The 18420-nt window shown below is 38.1% G+C and overlaps 1 protein-coding gene and 1 pseudogene across 1 annotated transcript; both read left to right on the forward strand.

Moving 5' to 3' along the window:
* Positions 1 to 260: 260 nt before the first annotated feature.
* LOC148192890 (putative purine permease 4 pseudogene) lies at positions 261 to 1672 on the forward strand (annotated as a pseudogene).
* Positions 1673 to 6038: 4366 nt separating this feature from the next.
* On the forward strand, positions 6039 to 16332 carry LOC148192891 (uncharacterized). The gene is made up of 7 exons (XM_088099302.1): positions 6039 to 6209; positions 7091 to 7276; positions 7985 to 9036; positions 9253 to 10360; positions 12215 to 12280; positions 15985 to 16120; positions 16319 to 16332. The coding sequence occupies exons 1-7, from the start codon at positions 6039 to 6041 to the stop codon at positions 16330 to 16332; spliced, it is 2733 nt and encodes a 910-aa protein (XP_087955428.1).
* Positions 16333 to 18420: the final 2088 nt, after the last annotated feature.

Here is an 18420-nt window from a genome sequence, read left to right on the forward strand (position 1 = left end):
TATTTTGGTAATAAAGAAGGCATATTTGCCTACTTTGGTGCAAAAGCCGAATTCATCATATTTGACCTTATAGAATAAACTTTAACGTATATTATTAACCATAAATGTTTTTTTGTCTTTATGCAATTAAATGTTTAATCCATAAATGCTGGTTTATTTATCAACCATAAATGATTATATATAATAAAAGTTTATGAGTCTATATAAGTGATAGTTCTACCTATTCCAAATCAATCCTCTCTACTGTTGATCAAAGAAAAGTAAAATCTCTCTATTAACAATCTAGCATCCATGGCAACCACATTGCCATCTGCGGCATTGCATCTCGCAAGCTCTAATCAGAATGGCACAAACTATGTTGAAACTGAAATAGTTTATGCACAAGAATCATTTCCAAATCTTTCCTCATTCATTGAGAATAAAGAAGAGAACAACGATAAAGATCAAAAGTCCACAACCAATAAGAGGTATATGCCTCTTTTACTGCTCAATTACGTCCTACTTTTTGTTGGGTCACTCTCTGCGAGTTTGCTATCAAAATTTTACTTCATTCACAAAGGCTCTAGCAAATGGGTCTCTACATGGGTTCAGAGTGCTGGCTTTCCCTTCCTACTCTTTCCCATCTTTCTCCCAGTCCTCCTTAAATACACAAAGAGAAAACCTTTTAGAGATTTCAATCAAAAGATGTTCTTGTTTTCGGTTTTAGTTGGTCTCATGTTAGGAATTAACAACCTTTTAATCTCATGGGGTGTGGCATACCTTCCTGTCTCAACCTCAGCACTTCTTTTGTCCACCCAGTTAGTTTTCACTCTTATTCTGTCTTCCCTCATTGTGAAACAAAAAATAACCTTTACAAACTTAAATTGTGTGATCCTCATCACCATCAGTTCCATCATTATAGCCTTGGATTCTAGTCACGAGAAGGCACCAGGACTCACAAACAAAAATTACTTCATAGGGTTCTCTTGCACCATCGGTGCAAGTCTTTTGTTTGCTTTGTATTTGCCAGTGATGGAGAAGATCTACCAGAGGGTGAACTGCTACCAAATGGTGCTAGAAATGCAGCTTATAATGGAGATTGCAGCAACAGTATTGGCCACTATAGGCATGGCATGTGATGGAGGATTTTCTGACATGAAGAAAGAAGCCGAGAGGGTTTTCGACAAGGGAACCACAGTTTATTGGGTAACCATTTTGTCGACTGTGGTGACATGGCAATGTTGCTTTGTGGGAACTGCAGGAATGGTTTTTTTGACATCTTCTCTAAACGGGGGGATTTGTTCCACAGCTTTGTTGTCCATAAACGTGTTGGGAGGAGTGGTGGTTTATAAAGATGCCTTTGGAGGTTTTAAGGCTGTCTCAACTGTTTTGTGCATTTGGGGCTTCTGCTCTTATATCTTTGGCAACATCAAAATGAAGAAAAATGTTGGAAGGAAGAACAACAGTGGACCTTCCACTGAGTTGATTCCTAGAAGAAACTCTGATGAAATTAGTTGAACTGTAGAACTTTGATACAAATGATCACTTTCAAAAATGTTTTGGAACTTCATTCTTGAATCACATAATTGAAACTGATGAATTAGACTGTGATGAATGTTAGCCAACATGTACGTAGATCTTGTTTACTTGGAATTGAACTTTTGCACATTCCTAATCTTTGGTATTAACTAAAACACTGTTACAGGACTCATTCATATATAAACGTGTTATAATTTTTCAAATGCATGATACGTACGTTTCTTATAAACTAAGAGAGATAAGTGTAATTTTGAAACGAAACAAAGGAATGGTGGCGCAGCAAAGGTGGTTTAGGTTGGTGTAAGAGATTTTGAATGATGAGAGCCTATATGAGAGATGATGGAAGTCTTAAGAGTATATAAATCGATCATAAAGATAAGTTTTCCCTAAGCTCTTTATGTTTCCTCTTCCTAAATATTACTAGGGTTTAGTCCCTTTATGTTGAATGTCATTTCCCTTCGTAACTATTATGTATGGTATAATTCATAAATAGTATCGTGGTCATTCTGAGACACTGTCTAAGATTACTAGTGTAGATAGACTATTGTTGCAAAACTAATGTTATGAGTTCAATTTCTATTAGGATAATTGTTTATAGAAAGATTGTTTTAATTATACCATAGCATTGGGGTTAGTTTAGAAATTTAGAAACTTGAATTTAGAAGTTGATTTGCATGCAAATCATATTATAATTGTGTGGTCAACTAACTATAACTATTGATTTACTCAAAATGATCAAAGAAAACCAAGGAGAGGACAAAAGCTTGAAGCGCATTATGCAATTGTTGGGTATTGGATTAAAGGGATGATTTTGGAGAAGGGGAATAAGAGTACTCTTAGATCTAGGCTTGACTAAGATTTTAATGATCTAAAATAATCATTTTGGTGAGCTAGTATGAGGAGGGATGTGACTAGGTTTGTTTCTTTTTAACATTTCAAAATGTCAAGGTTGAACATCAAAGATAAGGAGGTATGCTCCAAATGAAAGAGAATAACATTTCTATTGATTTTGTTACTAACTTGCAAAGATCGGTCCTAGAGTATTAATTTTTTATCAATGAATCACAAGATGTTCTTGACAACGGGTGTGGGCAGGAATGAGTTACACTATCTGTGAGACCCTGAAAAATTAACTCTGTAAATTACCTGTCATATCACCATTAATGCACACCACAATCCATGCTTATCTCTTTTAAAAACCCACTCCCAACTCTGATTTTCATCTCTGCTGTGCACGGAAAGTTGAGCCAAATCATTTCTCTGAAAACATTAAAAACGCACCTAGCCTTGCATGCACACACGCCACGTGTCACGGGAGAAACTTCCAATTCAGAGTTTGGTGTGCAGGTGTCAGCTTGGGACACGCTCGTTCAAACGAAACGAGTTTAACAAAACCAGATTTTTCTGAAAAACTCTCTCATCTGCATCACTCATCTTCTTCCTCGCGAAACACACCCATTCATCTTCTCCAACTTCTCTCTTGAACTTCCAACCTTCTCTCTACTGTAAAACTCACATCTATTCTCCGATCACGTTTGCAGCACCGTAGGAGTGTTCGTTCTACTGTGATCTTCCTTTTGGACCAAACAAAATTGGAATCGAAGCTGGTGAGTTCCCTTTCCGTAGTTCGTCCTTAGGTTCTGGAAAAATAGGGTTTTTAGTTTTAGGCAAGATTGTATTCTAAGTGTTCTGTATTCCGTGGTTAGATTTGTTTTGGAAGAGTCAAGAATATAAGAAAAGCTTGTTGAACGAAGCCATTTTTACATCTAGGACAAGTTTGGTTGCCAATCCGGGTAAGGGAAGCTTTTATGTTTAATTTATACTGCATGTTGTATGATCTGGTCTGGATGTATGAAAATATGATGTTTGAGCTGTTATGAACGAACCCTGTTGCGCTGTATGAATCTGCTTTTGATTGTATGTACTGCATGCTGATTTTGATGAGTATGAAGGATAAATGAGTAGTGTATAGTTGGATTTGATGACGTGAATTAATGTTATAAAGTATGAAAATTATGTGCATATGAAATTTCAGAGTTTGATTCATGTGAAAAATGTTAAAGTTAAGATATTTGAAAATCTGGATCTGAGAAATTCCCTATGATAATAGACGCTCGTCATCGTACGGTCTTATACCGTTCGGTTTTTCTGGAAAATAACTTAGAATGGAATTCTTTCATTTGGAAAGAACTCTGCTCGAGAACGAGCGTCCCCATTTGAATGTTTGAGCGTTCGGTTCAGCTCAACTATATATAAATATTTGAAACTTTATAAATACGTAAAGTTCGGCCTTATGTCGAGCGTTCGTCTTTGATAGCGTTCGGCCTTATGTCGAGCGTTCGTCTTTGATAGCGTTCGGCCTTGTGTTGAACGTTCGTCTTAAACGGCGCACGGTATTCTACCAAGCGTTCGTCCGAAATAGCGCTCGGTCCTATAACGAGCGTCCGTTCTAAATCGCGCAAGGTCTCATATCAAGCGCTCGTATTAATTGAATAATTATTTGATAAAATAGCGTTCGTTCTAAAGTATTAGACATTCATTCTCTGTAAGTCCGTTAAATCTCTGGCCTTAGTTTTCATCATGCAACCATCTTCAAATATGATTCTAAGTATTCTTGACACTCCATTGTGTATTAAATCTGGTTCATGTTTTATTCACAAATATTTTCTAAGTACCAGTACACTTCAAGTCGAGTCAGTTCATCTAACTGGCCAAATAGAAAATTACGGTTGTTGTATATTTCCCTGAGTATCCAGTAACTTTATTTGGACGTTCGTCCTACTTCTTCAATGGATTGAGCGTTCGTCATTTTTGACTTCTGAACCTAATGATGTAAAAGATGATGGAATATGATAAGTTAAAGTGTGAACACTATGAGAACTGAATTTATGATGTTGGATTTTGGACGAGCGTTCCAGGGAGGGACGTCTCATATATATATATACTGAAAGATTGAATTGGTAAAGTATGACTATGGATAGCTAATGCTGGCTTGGTCCATCCTGATATTCCGTGATGCTCATCTTCACGTAGAAGGGAGTAGTCATGTGTGGGAATAGCAGGAGGTTCTATTCCTTAGGGGTACTTTGGATAGAGCTAACCTCGAGTGGCAGCTGTTGAGGGTATCCCAGTTACTACATCACTCGGGTGCAAGGACGCCTGTAGCTACACGGTTCATACAGTCCGGACGGTCGTCTATTATACTTATAAATTACTATAATGAATTATGTTAAATTTTATGTTGTGCGTGTGCATTGAAATGTTTAATGTGTATGTTGGATGTATGAATTAAATATTATAAGCTTACCCTTTCGTTTTTCCTTGTGTTGTCAATTGTCCATGTACGTTCGTCCTGTCTTGCAATGATCATCCGTTGTGGATGTGAGCAGATGGTGGTGCGTCTCTTGAAGAAATACTGGAAGAAGAAGATTTGGAAGACGCAAATCTGATTGAAGTAGAAGTAAAGGCCGAGCCTTAGAGTGCTCATTATATTAGGTTGTAAATGTTTAGTTTATTTTTGGACGTTCGGTTAAATGCTTTGTAATATTGTTCGTTATTTTAGCGTTCGTTATTCGAGCTGTAAAATGAAACGCTGTAGCTTAAGTCGTTCGGCTTTTAACTCTGTTAATTTTAAAGACTGCACGGTTTACTGTTAATCGTAATTAATTCTAATTTATGGTGATTACTGTATTTTGGGATGTTACATTAGTGGTATCAGAGCAGTTTTGTTCTATTAAGGGACACTGTAGGGTTATGAGTGCACTGTGTTTTTGCTATGTGCTTATTGAATGTTTAATGAGTTATTATTGTTTTAACTCTTGGACATAACTAACGCTCGTTTGTTTTTCTCTGCATCCAGAGAACAAATGGCACCTAGGCTACCTCCCCCTCCTCAACCGAACGAGTCTGATACGTCCAGCAACACTAGGTTGTTGGAAACCGTGGTTGAAAGGCTGCATCAACAGAACACAACGTTACTGGAGCAGAACGCCACGCTGATGCAGCAAAACCAGGCTGCTATGCAAGGTTTGGAGGCTTCACGTGTCAATTCTGAAAACACGCAAAGGCAATTGATGGAGATTCTTGCTGCCACCAGAGGTACACCTGGAGCATCCTCTTCAAACGCTGCTCAACCTACTGCCGAGTGGAGTTTGGAGAGCTTCCTGCAGCATCACCCAGCTAAGTTCAGTGGAAAGTGCCTCCCTGATGAGGCTGATCAGTGGCTGGGAGATATTGAGAGAATTTTCAACGCCAAACGCTGCCCAGATGTGAACAGGTTGGCGTACGCTGAGTATTTGTTGACTGGTGAGGCGAACCACTGGTGGACGAGCGTGAAAGCTCTCTTGACAGACGCTCAAACTCCTATTACTTGGGAAGTGTTTAGGAGTAAATTCTATGAAGAATATTTTCCTGATAGCGTCCGGTTTGCAAAAGAGGTGGAGTTTCTTCAACTGGTCCAAGGAGGGATGTCTATTTCTGAATATACGAACAAGTTCAAACACTTGGTTCGTTTCAACACGATGGCCACAAACGAAGAATGGCAGTGCCGTAAGTTTGAAAACGGACTGCGGAGTGACTTGAAGGTTTTGATCTCCAGCTTGTGTATACGGACGTTTCCTGCCATGGTGGAAAGGGCCAAGGTTTTAGAGAAGAACATGGCAGAAGCGGAAAGGCACAAGAAGCAACAGCAAGTGAGTAGAGGACTGATGAGTTATTATTTCTTGAATTATATTTAGTTTATTGCACTTGAATAAACCAGGGAATTGTGTTTAATTGTTTGTTATTTCCCCGTTTTCCGAATTTTGCTTAATTTGGTCGGAAATTTGTAATTGTGCTAATTTGGGTTTTCTGAGCTGATTAAGTGCATTTTTGAAGTGCAGGAAAATTTCGGAAATACAATTTGGGACATCAGGAAGAATGCCAAATAAATTCAAGACTCTCCAGACAGACATTTTTGAATTAATTAAATTGTAATTCAGTAGTTTAGAATTTTTGAATCAACTCTTACATTTTGGGTTAATTTTTGGTAAATTAGAGTAGACCCAAAAATTAGAAGTTAGTGACTTGGACCTAGGGTTTTATTTGTGGACCCCATCCCTATTAAAGGGAGGACACACGTCCTTAGAGGGGTGCCCTAGCCGCCACACATTTTGGGGGGGCAACTCTTCTCTCGGTTTTGAACGGGGGGGAAGTTTTCTTGGAACGTTTTTTTTCTATGGAATGAGAGATGGGAGGGCTGAAAACGCTGGGATTGATGAATGAGATTCTCATTTTTTATTCCAACCTCACGCACAATTTTTCATTTCTGACTATGCTTTAATTTTGCTGCAGCTGTGATTTTAAATTCCAGTTACTATTTCATTTAAAAAGAAGTGGAGATTAAGCCCATTTAATCTCATTAATTTTGCTGCATGACGGGAAGGAGAAATCACCACTCACATTTGATTTCCTTTTGAAAAGCCCATTTAATTTTCATTTTTCCTTGCTGGAGATTAAGCACACAGCTACACGTTTAAGTGCTTTGGTTTTGGGGAGATTTCGTTTTTTTCATTTTGGAAGCACACGGTGGCAGGGAGAAGTCACGTCCAAGCATATAAAGGGCCTTTCATTCTTCTTGCTAGCAGCGTGCACATCTTGTGGGACGGAGTTCAAGAGGGAGCTGGAGCAAGGATGTGGTGCCACGGTGATGGAAGAGAGTGAAGCTTTGGTCCAGAAATTCATTCCAGTGGAGTGCACGATTTCTATTCCTTCTTTTAAGGTGATTCTCAAATGTAGAGAATGAGCTGGAAGCACACAGATTTTATTGATGTTTGATTGGAAAAAGCACACAGTGATGGAGTAGAATGAGCGTGACAAACTCTGTTGGAAGGAGAGTGTGCAGAAACGTGGAGAGGCGCTGTTGCATCCAGCACGTTGCACGGAGAGATGAAGTGGAAGCTGTCACGGTTTTCTAAATTGTTGCATTAATTCCAACTGCCACACCATGATAATGATTTCTGATTTATGTTTTTTTTTCTTTCGTGGCACTTCATTTATTAGGTCTCATTTTTGTTTCCTGCTATTTGTGAATTTGCTCTATGCATTCAATTTCTTTTCATGGAACCTTGCATTTAATTTCATTCCAAGCTGTAACGTCTCCTTCACTTTTTAGCTTACTTGTTGCATTTAAATTTATTCACGCCCTTTGCCATTTGCCATTTGCCATTTGTTTACGCTTTGCATTTCTATAAAGTATCCTTGCTTTTTAATGGGTTCAAACACTTTATACTTTAATGCTTTCGATTATGTTTAGTTGTGTTTAACTTCCAAATTTAATGTAGTTCATTTCGAATCAAAAAAACATTTTCAAAACCCCCCATTACGTGTTTGACCTAAGACTCGAACCACATTTGGTCCTTGAGAGACGACCTAGGAGTCACTTCCTAGTACTATACTGCATTCTTTTATGCACAACTTTTGTTGGGAGGTGCGACCCTCTCATCAAGGACCTATAGTTTCCAGGGGCAATGTTACTCCAAGAAGAGCCCCGTACGCTCGTCCAAACCAGCCATCTAATGCGAGCGGTTCTCAAGCTTTAGTTCCTGCTGGACGAGCTGGACAGTATGGGAATGTTACGTGTTTCCAGTGTGGAGGACCACACTACCGTTCGTCCTGTCCTCAATTGGTGGGAGTGAAGCACTGTAATCGTTGTGGGCGAAACGGACACTTGGATAATGAGTGTAACATGGGTGGACGAGCAGTAATGAGACCACCAAACGCTGGCAGAAATCAACCTAGAGGAGGACGAGCCCAAGCAGCAGGACGAGTGTATGCCATAACGGGTGCAGAGGCAGCCAACTCAGGTACACTCATCATCAGTACATGCCTTGTGTTTGGTACATCTTGCTGCGTGTTATTTGATTCGGGAGCAACGCATTCCTTCATCTCGAAGGCGTGCGTTTGCAAGCTGGGATTAGAAGTGAGTGAGATGTCGTTCGATCTGGTGGTGTCAACACCAGCGGCTGGAGAGGTTAGGACGTCCACTATGTGCGTCCGGTGTCCTATAGAATTGGAAGGGCGTAAGTACAAAGTTAATCTCATCTGCCTACCTCTTCAAGGGTTGGAGGTGATTCTAGGAATGGATTGGTTGGCTACCAATCACATCCTCATAGATTGTGGGAAAAAAGAGTTGGTGTTTCCGGATGAAGAAGAAGAAGAATTTTCAGTAACGCTCGGTCAATTAAAGGAGGATATAATGGAAGGAGCAAGCTGTTTCCTGATCATGACACATGAAGATCAGGAGTTCGGAGAATTGGGAAAAGAACGAACGTCCAGGGAGGGCGGTATTGAACGAACGGTCGTGGACGAGTTTCCAGACGTCTTTCCGGAAGAGATCCCTGGACTGCCTCCTGTTCGTGAAGTTGAATTCACCATAGATTTGGTGACGACAGCAGCACCTATCTCGGTTCAACCGTACCGAATGGCGCCTGCGGAGTTGGCCGAACTGAAGAAACAAATTGAAGAACTCTTGGACAAGCAGTTTATTAGACCGAGCGTGTCACCATGGGGAGCGCCTGTACTATTAGTGAAGAAGAAGGATGGCAGCTCTCGGTTGTGCATAGATTACAGGCAGTTAAACAAGCTGACCATCAAGAACAAATACCCATTGCCGAGGATAGATGACTTGCTAGATCAACTGCATGGGGCTGCAGTATTTTCAAAGATTGATTTGAGATCCGGATATCATCAAATCAGAGTTAAGGAGGATGATATTCATAAGACAGCGTTCAGGTCTCGGTATGGGCATTATGAATACGTGGTGATGCCATTTGGAGTGACGAACGCTCCAGCCGTGTTCATGGAGTATATGAATCGCATCTTCAGGCCTTATTTGGATAAGTTTGTAGTCGTCTTCATAGATGATATTCTCATCTATTCCAAGACAGAAGACGAGCATGAGGAACATCTTAGACTTGTACTTGGAGTATTACGTGAGAAGGAATTATATGCAAAGCTGTCCAAGTGCGAATTCTGGATGAAGGAGGTGCAGTTTTTGGGGCATGTGGTGTCGGCTGGAGGCATCTCAGTAGATCCAGCTAAAGTGCGAGCGGTGTTGGATTGGAAGAGTCCGCGTACGGTCACTGAGGTTCGTAGCTTTGTGGGACTCGCGGGCTACTATAGGCGTTTTATTGAAGGATTTGCTAAGATAGTAGCCCCGCTAACTCAGTTGACTAGGAAGGATCAACCGTTCGCCTGGACTGATCTGTGCGAGGAACGTTTTCAGGAGCTGAAAGTGAAATTAACGAGCGCTCTGGTATTAATCATTCCAGACACGTCCAAGCCCTTTGAAGTATACTGTGACGCATCTCATCAAGGGCTTGGCTGTGTGCTTATGCAAGAGAGACGAGCGGTAGCGTACGCGTCTCGCCAACTGAAGATTCACGAGAGAAATTATCCAACGCACGACCTGGAATTGGCAGCGGTCGTTTTTGCACTGAAGATTTGGAGGCACTACTTGTACGGGTCTACATTCCAAGTCTTCAGTGATCACAAGAGCCTCAAGTATCTATTTGATCAAAAGGAGCTGAACATGAGGCAGAGGCGTTGGTTGGAATTTTTGAAGGACTATGAATTTGAGTTGCTCTATCATCCTGGAAAGGCTAATGTAGTGGCGGACGCTCTAAGCAGGAAGGCAGTACATGTGTCGGTGATGATGGTGAAAGAGCTCGGTTTGGTTGAGAGTTTTAGAGATCTAAGGTTACAGTTTGAGTTGGAACCGAACAGTATTAAGTGTTGTAACCTTAGAATATCTAGCAATATCTTTGATCGAATTAGAATGAAGCAACGAGAGGATGAAGAGTTGGTAAAGATTCTAAGCGCGCTCGGTTCGGATCAGGCCAAACATTTCAATACAGGAACGGACGGCCTACTGCGTTACATGGGTAGGACGTGCGTTCCCAATGATGGCGAGTTGAAGCGGATCATACTGGAGGAAGCACATCACAGTCGTCTTAGCATACACCCCGGTATGACTAAGATGTACCAAGATCTTAGAAGCTCGTTCTGGTGGCCTGGAATGAAGAGTGATGTCGCTCGCTTTGTGGCATCTTGCTTGACCTGTCAACGTGCAAAGGCTGAACACCAACGACCAGGCGGTTTACTTCAACAATTGGAGATCTCTGAATGGAAGTGGGACAGCATCTCCATGGACTTTGTGACTCATCTACCACGCACGGTCAGGAATCATGATTCAATCTGGGTGATCGTGGACAGATTAACGAAGAGCGCCCACTTCCTGCCCGTTAACTTGAAGATGTCAATGACAAATTTGGCTAAGTTGTACATCAAGGAGATCGTTCGTCTTCATGGAGTGCCTTCAAGCATAATTTCTGACCGAGACACGAGATTCACATCTCGGTTTTGGCAATCGTTACAAGGCGAGTTGGGAAGCAAACTGCAGATGAGTTCAGCGTATCATCCTCAAACGGACGGTCAGTCCGAACGTACCATCCAGACGCTGGAAGATTTACTGAGGACGTGCGTCCTAGATCACTTGGGCGCCTGGGATGAAATACTGCCGCTAGTGGAATTTACTTACAACAACAGCTTTCAAACTAGCATTGGGATGGCGCCGTTTGAAGCTCTCTATGGAAGGAAGTGCCGAACGCCACTTTGCTGGTTCCAGGAAGGAGAGAACGTGCTAACCGGACCTGAGCTCATCCAGCAAACGATTGACAAAGTTAAGTTGATCCAGGAGAGATTGAAGACGTCCCTGAGCAGACAGAAATCATATGCGGATAGGAGAAGAAGACCTTTGGAGTTTGCTACAGGAGATCACGTATTTTTGAGACTTAACCCAATCACTGGAGTAGGCAGAGTCGTTCGTCCAAAGAAGCTATCTCCCAAGTTCATAGGGCCGTACCAGATTTTGAAGAAGATTGGACCAGTAGCTTATGAACTCGCGTTGCCCCCTCAACTAGCAAATCTTCATCCTGTTTTCCACGTATCCCAACTCAGAAAATACATAGCTAATCCCTCTCATGTCTTAGAACTGGAAGACATTCAACTACAACCGAACCGAACGCTGGAGTTGCAACCAGTCCGCATTGAAGACGTTCGCACCAAGCTACACAAGAGAAAAGACGTTCGTTTAGTGAAGGTGGTGTGGGATGCCAAGACTGGAGATTCAACGTGGGAAGTGGAGAGTGCAATGAGGGACTTGTATCCGCACTTATTCACGGGTAAGTTCTAAATTTTCGAGGACGAAAATTTTTGTAGTTAGGGAGAATGTGAGACCCTGAAAAATTAACTCTGTAAATTACCTGTCATATCACCATTAATGCACACCACAATCCATGCTTATCTCTTTTAAAAACCCACTCCCAACTCTGATTTTCATCTCTGCTGTGCACGGAAAGCTGAGCCAAATCATTTCTCTGAAAACATTAAAAACGCACCTAGCCTTGCATGCACACACGCCACGTGTCACGGGAGAAACTTCCAATTCAGAGTTTGGTGTGCAGGTGTCAGCTTGGGACACGCTCGTTCAAACGAAACGAGTTTAACAAAACCAGATTTTTCTGAAAAACTCTCTCATCTGCATCACTCATCTTCTTCCTCGCGAAACACACCCATTCATCTTCTCCAACTTCTCTCTTGAACTTCCAACCTTCTCTCTACTGTAAAACTCACATCTATTCTCCGATCACGTTTGCAGCACCGTAGGAGTGTTCGTTCTGCTGTGATCTTCCTTTTGGACCAAACAAAATTGGAATCGAAGCTGGTGAGTTCCCTTTCCGTAGTTCGTCCTTAGGTTCTGGAAAAATATGGTTTTTAGTTTCAGGCAAGATTGTATTCTAAGTGTTCTGTATTCCGTGGTTAGATTTGTTTTGGAAGAGTCAAGAATATAAGAAAAGCTTGTTGAACGAAGCCATTTTTACATCTAGGACAAGTTTGGTTGCCAATCCGGGTAAGGGAAGCTTTTATGTTTAATTTATACTGCATGTTGTATGATCTGGTCTGGATGTATGAAAATATGATGTTTGAGCTGTTATGAACGAACCCTGTTGCGCTGTATGAATCTGCTTTTGATTGTATGTACTGCATGCTGATTTTGATGAGTATGAAGGATAAATGAGTAGTGTATAGTTGGATCTGATGACGTGAATTAATGTTATAAAGTATGAAAATTATGTGCATATGAAATTTCAGAGTTTGATTCATGTGAAAAATGTTAAAGTTAAGATATTTGAAAATCTGGATCTGAGAAATTCCCTATGATAATAGACGCTCGTCATCGTACGGTCTTATACCGTTCGGTTTTTCTGGAAAATAACTTAGAATGGAATTCTTTCATTTGGAAAGAACTCTGCTCGAGAACGAGCGTCCCCATTTGAATGTTTGAGCGTTCGGTTCAGCTCAACTATACACTACTACAAAATGGGCTATAGATAGCGCTTAATAGATAGCGCTTTTTTAAATAAGCGCTATCTATGAATGTTCAGAACAATAGATAGCGCTTATTTAAAAAAGCGCTATCTAAACCTATGACAATAGATAGCGCTTTTGTGGAAAAGCACTATTTATATATAATTAATATTACTTTTTTTTATTCATAATTTAAAATAGATCCATAGATAGCGTTTTTTTTAAAAAGCGCTATCTATTGTCATAAATTTAGACAGCGTTTTTTTAAATAAGCGCTATCTATTCGACATTTTAAAAAATTTAATACATATATTTCTCCTTCTAGCTTCTTTCTATCCTCAACAAAAAAATTTCTCCCCTTTTCCAATTCATAACGTTTTTCAAAATAATACTATCTATATTTATTTATATTATTATTTTTAATTAAAAATTTAAAATAAATTAACAGAGAGCTATTATTTAAGCAAAAGCGATATCTATTTATTATGAAAACTAAAAAAAAAAATTCGGCCTATTTCCTTTATTCAGTTAACTCTGAAAACATATTTCTTTTGTTCGTGCACCTTTGCATCTGGCGTTACTGTTCGTATGAGCTTAAATCACTGGTTTTGGTTTTTGAAGGTTAATTCAAAGGTTAGTTCAATTCTTCTTTTCTTCTCCCTTCTCTGTTTCTTTTTGCCCAAAACCGAAAAAAAAAACTAGGGTTAGCCAAATGGAAGAAATAGCAACGTGAGCACGAGAGAGAGGAAGAGAAGCCTTCAATGCCAAATCCATAGGCCATGAGAAGTAGACAGGGTTAAAAAATTCTGAATCTCATTCTTCTTTCTTTTTTCTCGTTGTCTCTTCTCCCTTATCTTTTTTCTTCTTTTCGAAAACCCTAAGAGAAAGAGGGATTCTTGGTGCGGCTAGGGGAAGAAGAGAATCTGAGGCTCAGACGAAGTAACGGAAGAAGGAATTTAAGAGGGGAAGCGAGATTTCAAGGTGAGTAATGGAGAAAGGGCAAAACCCTAAAACCTAGACGAATTGGAGGTTTTGTGGTGCGAGAGCAAGAGAGAGCAGCAGCGATACGTTTTGGGAAAGAAGGAGAAGAGGACACGAGACGGAGGAAATCCATGAGCAGTGGGCGCGGAATGTGAGAATTGAGGTATTCGAAGAGTTTTCACTATTTGGGTTTTAATTGGTTGTTCGAATATGTTGCAGCCTATATTTTCTCTGAATACATGTTTCCTTTGTGTGAGCTTAATTGTTTCTAAGATGCAGCAATGGTGTTTATTAATTTATTAGTATTTTAAAACTATGAGCAATCTTATTTGGCTATCTATAGTGGACATGATGATAAGCTGGAAATTTGTATATGTTATGTTGGGTTATAATATATTTAAATTGGAATTGATTTGTGGGTCTGGAAGGTGTGAGTTTACTGATAATAAGTGGATGTTTTTATTCTTATAAGAATAAGTGGGATAGGATGTTATTCCTAGATGGCCTGGAAAATTATGGTGTGTTGTTATATTTTTCTGGTTGGACTAGATATACACATTATTGTAACAAATAACATTGGTGTAGTGTTTCAAGACATGATTGCATGAGTTTCTATGATTCTAAGGTATATTAGATGTAATTATTGAACTCTTTTAGTGTTATAAATTTGTGAGCACCCATAGGGATTAGTATATACTATTATTGTCTGGAGTTGTAATGTTAACAAGTCTGGATCATGGAAAATTAGTACAAGAATCTATTTGGTGAAAAGGTTGTATTGAATTTATATGTGGAAAAAAAAAGTGGGAGTTCCAGTGCTTAAATTGGTGGTCATTAAAGTGGTTTAGGGTATTATACTATATGTTGCATTCTTTTATGCTTTAGTTCTTATATGTGATGTGAAATATAATGCATGAAATTATTTAGTTTAGAAACAAATGTCACAATGTTATTTTAATTAAGATAAGAGTTATGATGTATTTCACTGGTTTTGATAGTGCACAATTAGGTAAGTAAAACATGATTTCGTGTGGTATGTATTAAACCTTTTAGAGGTGTTAATTATGAGTTAAAAACTGGTATGATAATTTGAATATATATGTTGACCTTATTTTATGGATTTCGTGAAATATCTCATTTTCAATCTTTATCTTATTTATTTTTATATGCATTGCCAAACAAGTTTAGCATAATTATATCCGTTTCAGCAAACATAACAGTAGAAACATACATTTATATAACTATAACAAACATTGTCAATAATGATAGTGAAATAATTGCATCTAACTTATTTTCATGGTCTGATTTTATATAGTATAATTCACAATTTAAAATCTATGTTTATGTAATTCAAGTTCAATTGAAATAAATCTTTCATAACAATTCAGTAATGTCTGAACTACCCTAGCATATTTTTTCAATCTGATTTTTCTTAACTTTATCCAAATACATAGTTAAAGGTTTCACCTGAAAATTCTATCAAATTCCTATGTTCTTTAACACATGGTCTAATTAACAAGTAAAGTTTAAGTGTGTGAGATTGGATAAATTGATACTATTTTCTATCTTATGAATTACCTATATCTATCTCAATTATATGGTGTTATAACATAACACTATTGTTTTAACCATTTAGGTCACAGGTTCCTCTTTCGTTTTTTTTTCCTTTTGTTTCTATGTTATGATATAGCCAATGTACTAGTGTCACTCTGCACATGGTCTAATTAATATGTAAATAATTAATATGTAAAGTTTAAGTGTGTGAGATTGGATAAATTGATACTATTTTTCATCTTATGAATTATCTATATCTATCCCAATTAGATGGCGTTATAACATAACACTATTATTTTAACCATTTAGGTCACAGGTTCCTCTCTCGTTATTTTTCTCCTTTTGTGTCTATGTTATGATATAGCCAATGTACTAGTGTCACTTTGCACTTAAGTGTGTGAATTTTGTGATATTATTTTCTGGAAGTTCTGTATTTAATAATCAATACAACTATTTGATTAGGAGTTTCTTTTCAACATATATTTGTAATTTGTGATGTTCTAATTTATCATTGTATTATCTTAGATTGAAGATCAAGACAAGTGGAGAATGTCTTTCGTCATGCCATCAAAGTATGGTGCTAACTTGCCACTGCCTAAAGATTCCTGTGAGACAATTAAAGAGGTGCCCAGAAAAATAGTTGTTGTAGTTGCCTTTTCAGGTGAGTGCTTGCCTTGGACATATTTCAGTAATTTGATTTCATTTCCCCCTATGTCTGTTCTTTGGGTTTTAATTGCAGAAACCCATTACTAGTGTAAATATTTAACTACCGGACAATGTACATATACAATTGAATCTCACGGTCTTGGATTTGATGTTGATATTTTTCAAAGTTGCTACCTTTGTTCTTTGTTGACAGCTTTTGTAATGTGATGCTTTCTTATGGGATGCCTTTACACATTGTTGCATTTTATTTCAAGATCAAAATCATCTATGGATGTGGTGACCGGTAGATTGCTCCTACTTTGACATCATTTTGAACGGTTGTAAATGAGTAATAAGTGTATATTATAACATTGAACTTAAAGTTCTTAAAAAGAATATTTACAAAGTTCAAGTGAATAAAACATAATTATTATTACTGGTTGGAGGAATATATGGTTATAATGAAAGCATGGTATATAGTTGTTTGTTACCATAGACTGAATATGTTTGGAGTTTATTAGAGTTTTGATTTGCAGTTATGTTCAAATTATAATGTTTTCTACTTTTGGTTTTCTAGTGTTCAAGACAACCCAATGACAATGATTGTGGATATTATATGTGTCGATATATGAAAGAAATTATCACATGTGAAGGAGGAACAATTTCAACTAAGGTAAGTTATCTTCATTGTCATAATTAATTTGCACGAAAATTTTAATTGACTAATTTTATATTATTTTTCTTTGTTGCAGTATTTTTCTAATTGCAGATATCAACAATATTGTGACAATCAAATTATCGAAGTTAGGAAAGATTGACGTTTACATATAATTAGTACATGTTTATAGGTTGTTAGGGTGATGTACATATGTATTAATAGGATATGTGTTATGGTTGTATATACGTTTTATAAAACAATGTCATGTCATAACATGTACTTGACGAATTAATGATTACATTTTGAAATATTATTGTACCAAAAAATGTTATTTATACATTGAAGTAACAAACATTCTTTTTGAGACTTGTTTTTATCATATTTGTCTTAATATTTTATATTTATTTTTTGTATATAACTGAATCAATATATAAGTTTATATATAATAGAACAAATATTTTATATATTTTTTTAAAAATATTTTAATAAAAATTATTTTTTTTGAAAAAATTTAAAACAATAGATAGCGCTTATTTAAATGAGCACTATCTATTGTCATACACCAATAGATAGCGCTTATTTAAAAAAGCGCTATCTATTAATAGATAGCGCAGACATAGATAGCGCTTAAAAAGCGCTATCTATGATAAAAAAAAGCGCTATCTATACACTTTTTTGTAGTAGTGATATATAAATATTTGAAACTTTATAAATACGTAAAGTTCGGCCTTATGTCGAGCGTTCGTCTTTGATAGCGTTCGGCCTTATGTCGAGCGTTCGTCTTTGATAGCGTTCGGCCTTGTGTTGAACGTTCGTCTTAAACGGCGCACGGTATTCTACCAAGCGTTCGTCCGAAATAGCGCTCGGTCCTATAACGAGCGTCCGTTCTAAATCGCGCAAGGTCTCATATCAAGCGCTCGTATTAATTGAATAATTATTTGATAAAATAGCGTTCGTTCTAAAGTATTAGACATTCATTCTCTGTAAGTCCGTTAAATCTCTGGCCTTAGTTTTCATCATGCAACCATCTTCAAATATGATTCTAAGTATTCTTGACACTCCATTGTGTATTAAATCTGGTTCATGTTTTATTCACAAATATTTTCTAAGTACCAGTACACTTCAAGTCGAGTCAGTTCATCTAACTGGCCAAATAGAAAATTACGGTTGTTGTATATTTCCCTGAGTATCCAGTAACTTTATTTGGACGTTCGTCCTACTTCTTCAATGGATTGAGCGTTCGTCATTTTTGACTTCTGAACCTAATGATGTAAAAGATGATGGAATATGATAAGTTAAAGTGTGAACACTATGAGAACTGAATTTATGATGTTGGATTTTGGACGAGCGTTCCGGGGAGGGACGTCTCATATATATATATACTGAAAGATTGAATTGGTAAAGTATGACTATGGATAGCTAATGCTGGCTTGGTCCATCCTGATATTCCGTGATGCTCATCTTCACGTAGAAGGGAGTAGTCATGTGTGGGAATAGCAGGAGGTTCTATTCCTTAGGGGTACTTTGGATAGAGCTAACCTCGAGTGGCAGCTGTTGAGGGTATCCCAGTTACTACATCACTCGGGTGCAAGGACGCCTGTAGCTACACGGTTCATACAGTCCGGACGGTCGTCTATTATACTTATAAATTACTATAA

This window comes from Vigna umbellata, chromosome 9, assembly GCF_029865625.1.
Source record: "Vigna umbellata cultivar VRB3 chromosome 9, Vumbellata_1.0, whole genome shotgun sequence".
Lineage (NCBI taxonomy): Eukaryota > Viridiplantae > Streptophyta > Magnoliopsida > Fabales > Fabaceae > Vigna > Vigna umbellata.

Excerpts from the sequence above, each read along its gene's own strand:
- LOC148192891 (XM_088099302.1), top strand. The coding sequence starts at position 6,039 with ATGGCCACAAACGAAGAATGGCAGTGCCGTAAGTTTGAAAACGGACTG. Across the intron at positions 6,210-7,090 it reads GGCACAAGAAGCAACAGCAA|GGAGAAGTCACGTCCAAGCA; the intron begins GTGAGTAGAGGA and ends ACACGGTGGCAG. Across the intron at positions 9,037-9,252 it reads GAAGAACTCTTGGACAAGCA|AGTTAAGGAGGATGATATTC; the intron begins GTTTATTAGACC and ends TCATCAAATCAG.